General features: G+C 45.2%; 2 protein-coding genes across 2 annotated transcripts in view; both read left to right on the top strand.

Annotated features, from left to right (window-relative positions):
• The window catches only part of LOC121948672 (titin), a 200,011-nt gene that overhangs the window by 60,193 nt on the left and 125,629 nt on the right, over positions 1 to 14,189 (top strand). Inside the window, exons 49-62 of the mRNA XM_088083830.1 lie at positions 6,490 to 6,780; positions 7,807 to 8,094; positions 8,530 to 8,646; positions 8,910 to 9,192; positions 9,597 to 9,780; positions 9,916 to 9,996; positions 10,250 to 10,517; positions 10,613 to 10,630; positions 10,824 to 11,033; positions 11,684 to 11,761; positions 12,075 to 12,101; positions 12,208 to 12,261; positions 12,354 to 12,398; positions 14,079 to 14,138. Of these exons, the coding sequence (XP_087939956.1) occupies positions 6,490 to 6,780; positions 7,807 to 8,094; positions 8,530 to 8,646; positions 8,910 to 9,192; positions 9,597 to 9,780; positions 9,916 to 9,996; positions 10,250 to 10,517; positions 10,613 to 10,630; positions 10,824 to 11,033; positions 11,684 to 11,761; positions 12,075 to 12,101; positions 12,208 to 12,261; positions 12,354 to 12,398; positions 14,079 to 14,138 (2,004 nt within the window). The remainder of the gene's footprint in view (positions 1 to 6,489; positions 6,781 to 7,806; positions 8,095 to 8,529; positions 8,647 to 8,909; positions 9,193 to 9,596; positions 9,781 to 9,915; positions 9,997 to 10,249; positions 10,518 to 10,612; positions 10,631 to 10,823; positions 11,034 to 11,683; positions 11,762 to 12,074; positions 12,102 to 12,207; positions 12,262 to 12,353; positions 12,399 to 14,078; positions 14,139 to 14,189) is intronic.
• On the top strand, positions 48 to 3,455 carry spegnb (SPEG neighbor). The gene is made up of 3 exons (XM_088083832.1): positions 48 to 1,875; positions 2,555 to 2,833; positions 2,919 to 3,455. Exons 1-3 carry the CDS (start codon positions 1,461 to 1,463, stop codon positions 3,344 to 3,346), a joined length of 1,122 nt encoding a protein of 373 aa, XP_087939958.1. The 5' UTR covers positions 48 to 1,460; the 3' UTR covers positions 3,347 to 3,455.

Below are 14,189 nucleotides of genomic sequence, written 5' to 3'. Positions count from 1 at the left end.
CACGCACGTTATTGGATTCTCTCCCGAACGTTTTTGTTCCTTATAAACAGAGATTCATACTTTGAATATGTTTCTTTTGATTACCCCAAAAAGATTTCCTCAGGTGATATATTCAACTCTTGCAAAAAATACTAATCAAGCTTTTTAGTTCTATCTCCATTTTTGCTGCAAGTTACAATTCGTCCGCAATAGCACAGTTTACTTTGCGAAAGAAGCAAATGCATGGCAACAGTGGGCACATTTCTAACATCAACATTGCTTCTCTCAGAGCCTACGCGCTTTATCAAGAAGCTGGAGGACACCACTTTCATAGTGGGTCAGCCTCTCAAACTCATCTGCACGTACGCCGGAAGCCAGAGGGTCTACGTCACGTGGAAAAAGGATGGCAAGCTAATTTGGGCCTCTTATCAGTACAATGTTAGAACCACTGACTCCGCCTGCATTCTGGATGTCCTCAACAGCGACAGGGAAGAAGCAGCTGGAACATACACTTGCGAAATCTCCAACGGAGCTGGAAGCGACATCTGTCACGCTCGTGTCAGCCTAGGTAAAGTCACAAACTCTTTAACACGCCATCTGCTTTCAATTCAACAATCCACTAACATCAGAGGCTTTCTGCTGCTCTCTAGAGAGGCACAGCTGGTTATGGTAGTCATTTATGACTAAACAAATGATCTCACTTAGTTTACATTACTACCTGCCTGCTAGCGTAACCTACTGTAGGCTTTCTGCAACTAACCCACCACTTACTCCTCTCAGAACCGCCCCGCTTTGAGAAAAAGCTGGAAGACACTTATTTCAGACTCCGTGAACCTTTGAGCCTCACATGCACGTACAGCGGAAGCCAGAGAATCAACGTGACCTGGAAGAAGGACAGTAAACTCATCTGGGCATCGTATGAGTACAACGTCAAGACCACCAAAGACACCTGCACCTTAGAAGTCCTCAACAGTGACCGAGAAAAGGCCGTCGGAAAATACACATGTGAAATTTCAAATGCTGAAGGAACCGATATCTGCCACGCTAATGTCAAGCTAGGTAAACCACCTTAGCACCTCACCTCATTACAGGGAATTTTATCAGCACTTCCATAAGATACCATGAAACTTAGCATGTTTAAAAGTCTCACATTCTCTAACACCACCATTGCTAATTGATTTCTTAGAACCGGTGCGCTTTGTCAGAAAACTGACAAACACCTTCTATAAAATTGGCCACCCTTTGACACTGGGGTGCAAATTCACCGGCAGCCAGAGGATCTATGTCAGCTGGATGAAGGATGGCAAACCCATCTGGGCATCGTACAAATACAACGTTAGAACTACCAACTTCTCCAGTGCCCTGGATGTTCTCAACAGTGACTGCCGGGAAGCCGTCGGGAAATACTCTTGCGAGATTTCCAATTCAGAGGGCACTGATATCTGCCATGCAATGGTTAAGATAGGTAATGCCACTAACACATGCAACTTTTTGTTGTTCACAGTCAATTTGCAAATTCAAAAACCAGCAAATCCTCTGCAAACCAATCGATAAACCCAAAAAATTGTTTGCTGCAACATATAAAACATGGAACTAACACATCATTGCCTCCTGTAGAACCTGTGAGCTTTATGAAAGAGCTGGAAGACACCACTTTCAGACTCGGCCGACCCCTGTCGCTGTACTGCGCTTACAGTGCCAGCCCCAGGGTCTATGTCAGCTGGAGAAAGGATGGCAAACCAATCTGGGCCTCCTACAAGTACAATGTCAAGACCACAGATAACTCCTGTGTCTTGGAGGTCCTCAACAGTGACCGGCTAGAAGCAACAGGGAGATACTCCTGCGAAATTTCCAACTCTGAGAACACTGCAGTCTGCCATGCACAGGTCCATCTAGGTAAAACACTAAACATGACGGCTCATTGCTTTTGGTTTTTATGTTTTCAAACAAAAACGTGAATGTATCTGTATCCTCCTGAGACCCTGCCTCATCATATGAGGACTTCAAATTTTAGGATTGCTGCACCTTTTACTTTATTCTGCGAAACTCAGAACTGTTGTCCTCGTTTGTGGACACTTTCTGTGCCATTTAGTGGTAGCAAAGCACAATACACTAACTTATTTAAAACAAGATGTTAGCCGCCTAAGTCAGTCTGCAGCTGATCCAAACACAAAAATGGACAAGATACGAAACCTGATCATTTGTTATGGTTGACACTTGTTTATTTAGGCTTAATAATGTTTTTAGTTTGATATGGTATACACATTTGACCAATTTAAGCAATAGTCACAAGCTAAGAGCCTTTTCATTATGAAGTTCACATTTGTGGGCTTTTCTGGGCTGACCTCTACACCAGCAAAACCAGTGCACAGTTAACTGGAGTGAATGTTAATTTAAAGGCACTGGAACAAAAAGATCTGTTTTTTAATGGATATTTATACACCATTAAAAACTGAAAACAGTGAGCCGTATTTCTAGTTTTACTTATCACAATCATAGGTTGCTTCCACTTATTTTGACTAATCCCTCTCAATAGTTGACAGGCAGCTAACAGCTAACATCTTGCCTTTCCTAGAACCGCTGCGCTTTGTAACAAGGCTGAAGGATTCAACTTTCAGGGTCGGCCAGCCTCTGAAGCTCCAGGTCACCTTCACGGGCAGCCAGCCCGTGTATGTGAGCTGGACTAAAGACGGCAAACCAATCTGGGCCTCCTACAAGTACAACGTCAAGACTACAGACAGCTCCTGTGTCTTGGAGGTTCTCTACAGTGACAGAGAAGAGGCTGCTGGGAGATATTCCTGTGAAATATCCAATCCCAGCAGCTCTGCTGTCTGTCACGCTCATGTCAGACTAGGTAACTGCCTTCTAACATACTCACTGATTGGCCAGCACTTCAGGCTACATGACATGCCTAACACTAATGGTGTTGCTTCTCTCAGAACCTGTGCGATTCGTGAAAAAGCTCGAGGACACATCCCACCGTCTGGGCGACCCACTGAGTCTGACATGCACGTACACTGGCAGTCAGCAAGTGCAAGTGAGCTGGACGAAGGACAGCAAGTCGATCAGTGCTTCGAAACAATACAACATCAAGACCACCGATTCCTTGTGCGTTTTGGACATCCTCAATAGAGACAAGCAAGAAGCAGCTGGGCTCTATCATTGTCAAGTTTCTAACGCAGAAGGTTCTGCCATCTGTGATGCTTATGTCATTTGTAAAACCTCTAAGAAAGGTATAACCATGACGCACTCTCACATTTGCATTGCTAATACAAAACCAAAGAAAGCAGAAACTCCTCGTACTCTCAGACCAGCTTCTGTTCACCGGTCTTCAGAGGTTGCTTCCATCCGCCAGTCTGAAAACTGACAGTTCTTGAGGTTTTGGTTTCCGGGCAAACGGCTGCTTGTAGTTCAGAACAGAAGTGGAAACAAAAAATTCATCCGGCTCTGATTAAACTGCATTTATCATCACGTATTTATCCCACAGTTAAGTACAGAGATTGTCGAGTGTAAGCAACCGTACATTTTGGGCTGAATGCAGAAGTTCCACACAGACCATTTCGGTATTTAAATGTACATCCTGCAGACGTGCTGTGCTTTGTGAAAGCAGAGACTAACCATAGATTACACTGGGGGGGTCCCTGGTGGCCTTGTTATGATCTGCACCGTCTTATGTTTGTGTCCAAAGCTGAATTTGTCCATTTGTGTCCAAATTCAGCTTTGGAGTCTATCTGGACTGCAGATTGAAAGAAGCTTGAATAACGTTCAAAAAAAGATTTGATCTCTTGGGACTCATGTTTTTGACACAGACTCTGACAAAAAGATTTAATATAACAGTGATCATTTTTTTAAGAAAGACAAATGGAAAAAAACACTCTGATAACCCTATTCCACCATATTAGATCTGCCTCTTAAACTGATTCAGGTTTTTGGAACCTTGGTGCTATTGAGCAAGCCAGCCCATGTTTCCACAGGTTTTAAGTTTAATCATTGTAATCGAGGATGTGCCATCAACCGAGGGCGTAAACGGAGGTAAACAGTAGCAACAAATGGCGAAACACATTGACTACCTGCAAGGTAGGAAGATGTAGAGGAATATCCCCTGCAAAACTTCATCCTCCCCTTCCAACCTGTAGAAGATGACTCGCCCACTGATGTCGTCTTGGTTTGCATTTCAGGTCAAGGAAATCCAGCTAAGATAAAACTTTTTGAGCTCTTTATCTGTTGGTGGAATTGCTCTGAACGTTTCAAAATTAAGTGCAGGAACTGGAATGAAACCTGTTCCATGTTGGTGGAAAAGGTTAAGCGTTGCTGTATGAGCTGGGCCGGTGGAGCAGGAGCTCGTCTGGAGTACAGTGGGACTCTGGCTGTCTAGAATCCACTTCACATTATTAAATTAAGTCTAACTGAATTCCATCAGTGAATTTTGATTATGGATTCATGTTTGCCTATGCTTGCTCACCCCCTTTGCTTCTAACACCCCTCACTGCTTCTCACAGAGCCTGCTCGCTTCATCAGGAAGCTGGATAACACTTCGTTCAGGGTCGGTGAACCGCTGACACTTAGAGTCGCGTTCAGCGGTAGCCAAAGGATAAACGTGAGCTGGAAAAAAGATGGGAGACCGATCTGGGCCTCTTATAAGTACAATGTCAAGACGACAGACTGCAGCTGCGTGCTGGAAGTCCTCAACAGCGACCGAGAGGAGGCTCAGGGGAGATACACTTGCGAAATTTCCAATGCCGAAGGCTCTGATATCTGCCATGCTCATGTCAAACTAGGTAACACTAACCAACAACACAGCGCTTTTTAGTATTCTTCTTTGATTCCATGCTTGAACTTCATAGAGTCCCCCATGGGTGATATTTTTCTGTAGTCCAACCAAACAATGAGGTTTTTTCATTGTATTTTGGATCTTGGAAAATAAGCTCTGTGGTAAAGACACAATTATTATACTTTCACTGTTAATTCACCAAGATAATCTTCATGTTCAGGATTTTTGGAGCCTAAATTCAATCAGCAGAAGTTAAAAGCTAACATTAGGCTATAGACAAACTACACCACTGTCACATGACTGAACGTCTCCATCACAGCCAGGCTAAAAGCTGCATTCATCCAACCAAACACATCTAACCAACAACACATCCAACCAAACACATCTAACCAAACGTCTCCATCACAGCGAGACTGTAAAGTTGTGTTTGACGTGATGATATTCTGTAGTCTCATTTAGTAACTTGCTAGCAACCAACTTTTAAAGACACATAAAAGCTGCAGAGTTCACAGCTGGTGATTTACTGATGGATTTTATGTCGGCCAACAAAATATAAAATTTGTGATTACCACAAAAATTTGTGCTAACCACAGAGCTTATTTCATATATCCAACCAACATCACATCAAACCGACAACGCATTCAGTGACTTTGAGACCAGGGAAGTGGAGGTGCTGAAATGCTAACTGATTTCTGGGTTTTTGGACTCATTCTTGGGGTTCTCTATAACTGCTAAAGGTAACACTGATGCCACTCACGTAGATGGCCTCTCTAGTGCCTAAAACCTTTCTCCATGTACAGGTCAACCTCACCTCTTTCACATAGCCTCTCTCTGCCCTCATGACCACATGGATACCTGTGGATACTGCGCAGTCACATAGTCGTCCGTCCTGCGCATGTAAAGATCAGTAGTTTCTGTGACTGACTTCAACATTGCTTCTCTCAGAACCTGTCCGATTTGTCAAGAAACTGGAGGACGTGTGCCATGAGCTGGGTAAACCTCTGAGGCTGGAGTGCACGTATGCCGGCAGCCAGAGGGTCTGTGTGACGTGGAAGAAGGATGACAAGTTGATCTGGGCTTCTCACCAGTACAACGTCAAAACCACAGACTCCTCCTGCGTTCTGGAGGTCCTCTACAGCGACAGAGCCGCAGCGGCAGGAAAATACACTTGCGAAATATCCAATGCTGAAGGAACTGACACCTGTCATGCTCATGTTAAACTAGGTAACACAGTAACAAACACATCTCCGTCCATCTCACGTGGTCTCTAACACTAACCTCCGTTGTGGTTATCGTTGTTGTTGTAGTTTTCCTGTGGTCCTGTGCTCGTTGGTCACTAGAAGGACATTTGTAACATCTAAAAATACGTGGGGTACGTTGTCGGTACGTTCAGGGTTGGCTGGTCTCATGTTTGTCAGGTTTACAAAGACAAAGACTCGATTAGGTAGTACAAGTCCCTGAGAGCATGTTGTCGGTGTTGATATGGGTCAGAGTGATGTTTGCTTGCTGGACGAAGGGATTGGTGGACAGGTAGAAGTCTTAGTGAATGGGGTGGATCCTCTGTATTTGTTTGCCTTTGTGTTGCAGATTGTTTTTATGTCGTTGTCTTTGTTGTCGGTCTCTGTTTTCTCTGATCCGGTGAGAGAGGCTCGTTGGCCTGGTGAATGACAATTTGAATAGCGAAGCATTTCCAAATGTCACGACATGGTCTGATTTTGTCACTTTCTCCCCACCAACAGAGCGCAAAGTCCCTCCCAACTTCACCAAGAAGCCCTCTGAGTCCATGATGGACTCTGTGGGTAAGACAGTGAGGATGGAGGGTCGGGTGTCTGGCTCGCAGCCGCTGACTGTCACCTGGTACAAGGACAACAGCGAAATCTACAGCTCTGACAAATACGATGTCAGCTTCAAGAACAACATGGCCGTGCTGAGTGTCAGAGACTGTACCAGATCTGACGGCGGCGAATACACATGCACAGCTTCCAATGAGGCTGGCAAAGCTTCCTGTCGGGTTTCTCTCACCATCTCAGGTATAAACGTGTCGGTTCGTCTTAATTATTTGGCATTGTTTGTTTAAACCTGATCATGATTGATTTGTTGTGTTTTCTGTAAAAGGTCAATGATCTTCAGGTAAAACCCTTTCATCGGTCTGTCTTGGTGCCGTTCTTTCAGCTGAAATAGATCTGCCCCTCTCTGAAATATAGTTAAGAACATCGGGAACCATAGAACAGTCAACACAAGCAACACATCTGCATATTTATTCAGGCAGTCAAAATGGAGCAAATAAAAATGTTATTTTTTAGCAGTGTCCAATCAAACTCAGCTGCACGTCCTCGTAAGACAAGTGGGGAGTTACTTTGGCTGGTAAGCTGACTGGTAGGCAAATCTGGATTTCCTAGGATATAAAAGGAATGACGCACCCTACTCTTCCAGTGATTGGCTGGTACTAGTTGCCTTTGTTGGTTGGATTGGTTAGGTTTCAGCAAGAGGAGTGACATTGTTTAGGGTTATGGTGAGAATGTCAGGTGAGCCAGTTATAGGCAGATTATGACAGGTCATTCTCTCGCTATCCAGAGGAAACCCAAATTAAAAACCAGCAGTGTGCGACAGCTCACTGGTAACACACTGCTGATAGCTGGTCAACACAGCTCACCAAGATAGCTGACTTGTTACCAAATAGCAAACTACGATCTGAATGTCTTGAATCAGACTGAGGGCGAGATCACATTCAGACCAACTGGACTAAGAGAGATCACATTCAGACCAACTGGACTAAGAGAGATCACATTCAGACCAACTGGACTAAGAGAGATCACATTCAGACCAACTGGATGAAGAGAGATCACATTCAGACTAACTGGGCCAACAGAAATCACAGACTTAAGACTAACTGGACTAAATGTTTGGTTAGAGTTGTAGTTCGGTCCCCCTCAAGCTCAGGTGAGATGATGAACCATCTGGTTTCTGAAGGTTGCTAAAGTCTTCAGAAGTGTCTCCAGTGTCCTCCTCTTTAAAGTGTCTGTAGCTGTCCTTCTTTGTTCCCATCACTCCTTCAGAAACCGGCCAGCCTCCAAAGTTCGATGCCCCTCTGAAGCCGGTTACCGTGGGTGAGGGTGAGAAGCTGAGCCTCAAATGCCACGTGGGCGGCTCTCCTCCGCTGACCATCCATTGGATGAAGGACAGGAGGGAGCTGAAGTCCAGCGGAAACATGAAAATCACTTTTGTTGGCGGGACGGCGTGTCTGGAGGTCAGCACAGCCTCAAAGAGTGACGCAGGGGATTACCTCTGCAAGGCCAGCAACAACACCGGCACAGACTTCTGCAAGTCCAGGGTCACCGTGACAGGTAACACCGTCCACCGTCAGTCTCTGGGGTCCATGTTTACTGTCCTCACACCATAAAGAACATGAATGCTTCACCGCCGCCGACATCAGACTGCTCACCAGCTCTGAGAATTTGGGCAACATTTGGCACAACAGATGCAGCTTTAGGCGATGAAAGGTTTCAGTTATTATTCTCATGAATCATCCGGTCTGCTCCATAAATTGTGCTCTTCAGGATAAAGAGTTAGTGAGTATTTATTTCTAAGTCATTCTGATGTTCTGTTTTCATTACATCTACCATATTTTGAGGAAATCAATTTTCATTATTCTAACTGAGATTTTTGTTTTAATTCTACTGAATAAAAAAAGAAAAAGGCCCAGAGTTTGGACTATATTAAAGCCTGTTGGGCTTTGATTGGACAACTTGACTACATTCACCTCCATGACTTCTTTCTAGATAAAGGAGTTAAGCCCGCCCCCGCCGAGCCCGCCGCCCCAGCTGCAGCTGTTCCGGTCAAAAGGCTCGACAACCTGTTCTTCATTGAGGAGCCCCAAAATGTCTCCGTCACAGAGAGTAAGTCAGAGTCTGGACCAGAAGAAGTGTGATTTAATGATCAGTGTGTTGTTTTTAGGGTCTCTGTCTGACATCAGAGTCCACCTCCCGTGTGCTTCAGACTGGATCGTGATTATCAGACGGGCGTGATGGCGTGTAGACGCTGAGATACGATAACAAAGACACCAGTCAGAGGAAACACTGATGACTCCAGTCCATCATTCAGCATCTGAACTGCACAGGTTCACCCTGGAGCTCCGAGTTCACTCCTGTTTTCTTTGCAGAGGGAACCGCCACCTTCATTGCCAAGATCGGCGGCGACCCCATCCCCAGTGTGAAGTGGATGAAGGGCAAGTGGAGGCAGATGACCCCCGGCGGTCGCGTCTCCATCGAGCACAAGGGCCAGGATGCCAAGATGGAGATCAGAGAGGTGACAAAGTCCGACTCGGGTGTCTACAGGTGCGTCGCCACCAACAAACATGGAGAGATCGAGTGCAGCGCTGAGATCGCGGTCGCCAAGAAGGGCGAAGTGGAAGAAATCGGAGACATCAGGACAAGACTGAAGAAGTAAGAGAGACGTGTTAATGTCTTCATTTAGTCTTTGAGGGACACAGAAGAGTGGACGTCCATATTTTCTTTAAAAGTTTTTGGTGATTTGTTTTTCTTTCTATTTAAAAAGTTATTGTCACCTTTTTTTTAATTTTTGAAAGTCATTCTCTTTTAAAATCACCAAAAGTGAGACTTTTTATCACAGACAGAAACTGTAAAAAAAAGAAATTATTGTCAAATTTTCATTTTTGTTGAACAGATCTGTGAGTGACTCTGACATATATGGGGCAAGAAAACAAAAATAAATCAGGGGTCTTGAAAAGTCATGGAAAAGTTTTGAGATGACACTGTGTGAGAATCTTTTTGCTGGTGGTGAAGAGAATTTGCCGCTGTCTCTGATGGTATGTTTTGGTGTTTGTCAGGACGCCCTCAAAGCAGAAGAGTCCCAAGAGAGACGAAGACATCGACATCGTGGAGCTGCTCAGAGGTCACGACCCCAAAGAGTACGAGAGGATCCTGCGGGAGCACGGTATCCACGACTACCGTGCCATCCTGCAGGCCGTGGAGTTCCTGAAGAAGGAGAAGGAGATGGAGACAGGACGAGCGGTGAGACATCAAATAACGGAGCACCAACGGTCAAAGTTTAGTTTAGGGGACACAGTCCTGATGCTGAGCTCACAGGTCTCTTCAGACACGAGTCCGTGTCCTCTGGTAATGTGTTGTGTGTTTGTCCGTCTGCAGGAGGTGGAGCGCGGCGGGCGTGTTGAAGAGGAGGACATGGCCAAACTCATCCAGCAGCTGGAGGGACGCGTCGGCACAGAGGTACCCGAGAACACGAGCGGGACATTTAAATATCACTTATACTATAATTTGATGATCCATGATTTGGACGCCCCTGTGTCACCTCGCTCATCAAATGAGTTAAAAACACTTAAGTAGGTTAAACACGTGTGCATGTCATCAGGCAGAAACAGCGTGAGTGCCGACAGAATTTAAATCAAGATTTAAAGTTCAAACATCTGAGAGATGGCGCCCTCAGAGTTTGAGTTGATGATGTCGTCTTTTGTCTCCTCAGCCCGTCTCTGTGATGGAGGACATCAGCGACCAGACCGTCGTCGAGAACCAGAGCGCCACCTTTGAGTGCCAGATCAGCATCAACTACCCTGAGATCACTCTTAGCTGGTACAAAGGGACGCAGAAACTGGACGCCAGCGAGGAGTACGACATCAGCAGCGTGGGCAACCGCCACTACCTGAGGATCAAGAGATGCCAGCCCAAAGACCAGGGCAACTACCGCGTGGTCTGCGGGCCGCACATATCCAATGCCAAGCTCACCGTCACAGGTAAGGCGGGCCGCAGTGAGTGCACTTCCTGTTGTGTGTAAAGGTCACCGTCCGTCCACCTGTAACTTGTCCTCATGTCTTTATCCCACCATCAGGAGCAGCTGTCAGGACAGGTGAGCAGGTCCACGCCGCACCAACACTCACACACTTACCTCTTTGACTGTTTGTCTTCTGTGTTTGTCCAAACAACATGATCAATAGCAGCCCATCAATCAATCAATTAATCCATCGATCAATCAATCAGTCGATCAGTTGACCAGTGCGATGAGCTAGCAGCAGCAGCTAACTGTGGCCGTCTGCTTCCAGCCGAACAAATCCAGTTCACTAAACGCATCCGAAGCATCGAGGTCAACGAGCGTCACTGCGCCACCTTTGAGTGCGAGCTGTCCTTCGACAGCGCCACCGTCACCTGGTACAAAGACTCATGGGAGCTCAGAGAGAGCCCCAAATACAACTTCAGGACCGACGGCCGCCGTCACTTTATGACCATCCGAAACGTCACATCCGAGGACGAAGGTTTGTTCTTCAGCTGCGAGGAGACAAGAACAAACAAACAAAGTTTTATCTTTCAAACGTTTAAATTTGTGGAAATGATTTTAAAGCTGCACAACACGGATTGTTTAATAACCTTTGTTTTGTTTAAAATCTGGCCGTTTGAACACTCAGCAGTGTGAGCTGAGCTGCTGGTGTGCTGATGAAGGCAGAGATGAGGCCCTGAAAGTTGGTTATTTATGAGAGGGGAGGGGGAGGCATGTTGAATCATTTTTTAACATTGGGTGTTTTTATTTGGCGTCAGAGGAGGGACAGACCATATTTACAGATTCATATTTATCTTACCACCAATTTTTAAAGAAAACATGCCAGGTGTGTTTTCTTTAAAAGAAAACAGATTTTTCTGTAATGTTTTCTTTAAAAAATTGTGTGTGTTTGTGGGGAGGGTCTTTCATGTTTTTGGGGACTGACTCACTCTGGTAGCCAGCCTCTAGTGGACGTCAGAGGAACTGCAGGTCAAAAAAAACAAGAAGAGAAATGAACTCGTTAATCTGTGAGTTGTGCAGCCTTAAATGAAACATTGAGAAAGAGAGCTGATTCTTCTGTAAACCCAGAAAAGAAACATTAAAGTCTAAAACATGCTGAGTTTAACGAGCCATCTGTCCGTCCGCCAGGCGTGTACTCGGTGATCGCTCGTCTGGAGCCGCTGGGAGAAGCTCGCAGCTCAGCCGAGCTCTACCTGGCAGGGAGAGGTGCGTACGCTTCAGCTGGCACATTAAACACACTGTGAGGTCACTGTGAGTTCACGGTGCAGGTCACTGTGAAGGTCACGGCAAAGCTCACTGTGAGTTCACGGTGCAGGTCACTGTGAAGGTCACGGCGAAGGTCACTGTGAGTTCACGGTGCAGGTCACTGTGAAGGTCACGGCGAAGGTCACTGTGAGTTCACGGTGCAGGTCACTGTGAAGGTCACGGTGCAGGTCACTGTGAAGCTCACAGTGAGGTCACGGTGAAGGTCACGGTGAGGTGGCTCTAATGACGTGTTGTACCTGTTGTCCCTCCACAGAGGTGGGCTCAGGAAGGGTTCCTCACGGTGAGTACTTAAAAAAAACAAAACACAGCTGCAGCTCCAAAACACTTTTAATTTCTTTTCTCTTTTTTAATCGTTAATTTATTAATACGAACTCATTATTATCCAGACGTCCCCGACTCGTCAGTTCACGTCCTAGAAACAGCTTCCGTGTTTGTCCGAGGTGAGTCTGGGTCCAAACTTTAACCCTTTAACCACCCGCGCCGTCTTTCATTCATAAATAAATAAATAAATGTCTCTTTTTTTCTTTCCAAGATTCTTCTGAATTTTATCACTATGAAGAGCGAACAGAAGTGGAAGGTATTAATGACAGATTAATATTAATGATGCGATCACCTCTAACCGTCATCACTCATCCTTTCTTACCGAGCGTGAAAAAGAAGAAACGTTTTTCCCTTCATCTTTAAACCTTTATCTTCGTCATCTTCATCCTCCTGAATAACCGTGTGATCAGTTTGACCTGCGTTTACATGAACTCATCCTCCTCATCATCATGTGACCCAGTAACAGCTCAGTCATTTAACCCCTTCACCAAAAACTCATCTGAAACGCACGGAAGAAGATGGAAGCCAAAACAATCAGGTTTACCGTTAATCTCAAAGCTGTGAGGTCAGAATCAAAAAGTAATCAGTTGTGAAATAGAATAAAAATTCCTCAGATTGAGCATTAAATTTGGTCTCAATTCTGACTTCAACATCAAAGCTTTAGAAATCAAACAATTCCCTGAAAATAATTCACAAATTTTAATTTAGAAATATAATCTCAAAATCAGAATTAGTCAGATTAAAGTCTGTGATCCTGACTTTAATCACATGGTTCCCTCAATTTCATATTCTTAGATTTAAGAGATTATTCTCAGAACTCTGCATAAACATCAAAGTTTATGAAATCATGAATTTTGTACTGCTTTTATGCTATTCTGTTGATCGCAGAGAGCTTGATGATGCAAGACAAAGTTCTGTTAAAATGTACAATAGAGCATCATCTCGTGTTATCATAGTTCAAGAACTGTGATTTTAAAATCAATTTTTTTAACAATCAAAACCTATTTTTTTTTTTTTTTATAGCGAGTCTTTTTTGACCGTGTTGTCATAATTTAAAATTCTAAAAGAGGAAAGAATTGAATCCTTGAGTTTTTAAATGAAATTCATTTCAAAATCTGACGTTTGAAGTTAAAGTCAGAATTGTTGTTAAACAAATTTGAGGCAAAAAGCTCCGATTGAAATGTGAAGTTACAGAGTCAGCGGGGTCACCTCAGAGCTTTGGGGCGAGTCAGAGGGGACCTGATTGTTTTAGGTTGAATCTTGTTGTGCATCTGAGCGTCTCTGAGCGTCTGAGTGTCTCTGAGCGTCTCTGAGCGTCTGAGTGTCTCTGAGCGTCTCTGAGTGTCTCTGAGCGTCTCTGAGCGTCTGAGTGTCTCTGAGCCTCTCTGAGCGTCTGAGTGTCTCTGTGCGTCTCTGAGTGTCTCTGAGCGTCTCTGAGCGTCTGAGTGTCTCTGAGCGTCTGAGTGTCTCTGAGCGTCTGAGTGTCTCTAAACGTCTGAGTGTCTCTGAGCGTCTCTGAGCGTCTCTGAGCGTCTGAGCGTCTCTGAGCGTCTCTGAGCGTCTGAGTGTCTCTGAGCGTCTCTGAGCGTCTCTGAGCGTCTGAGTGTCTCTGAGCGTCTGAGTGTCTCTGAGCGTCTGTGTGTCTCTGAGCGTCTCTGAGCGTCTGAGCGTCTCGCGTCTGAGCGTCTCTGAGCGTCTCTGAGCGTCTCTGAGCGTCTGAGCGTCTCTGAGCGTCTGAGCGTCTCTGAGCGTCTCTGAGCGTCTCTGAGCGTCTCTGAGCGTCTCTGAGCGTCTGAGTGTCTGAGTGTCTCTGAGCGTCTCTGAGCGTCTCTGAGCGTCTCTGAGCATCTGAGTGTCTGAGCGTCTCTGAGTGTCTGAGCGTCTCTGAGCGTCTCTGAACAGCGACCGTCTGTCTAATTGCTGATTATCTTTAAAGCTTTCAAAAGAGAGACGCTCCAAGAGGAGACGCTTTCTGTCCACTACTCCTCTGTCACAGGTATCAACATCACTCTCTTTTTTTAAATCACCGTCCAAACTGTCCTCTGTA

This window comes from Plectropomus leopardus, chromosome 10 (genome assembly GCF_026936395.1).
Source record: "Plectropomus leopardus strain MGB_pleo_1.0 chromosome 10, ASM2693639v1, whole genome shotgun sequence".
Taxonomy (NCBI): Eukaryota; Metazoa; Chordata; class Actinopteri; order Perciformes; family Serranidae; genus Plectropomus; species Plectropomus leopardus.
This window is presented reverse-complemented; position numbering and strand designations above follow the sequence as displayed.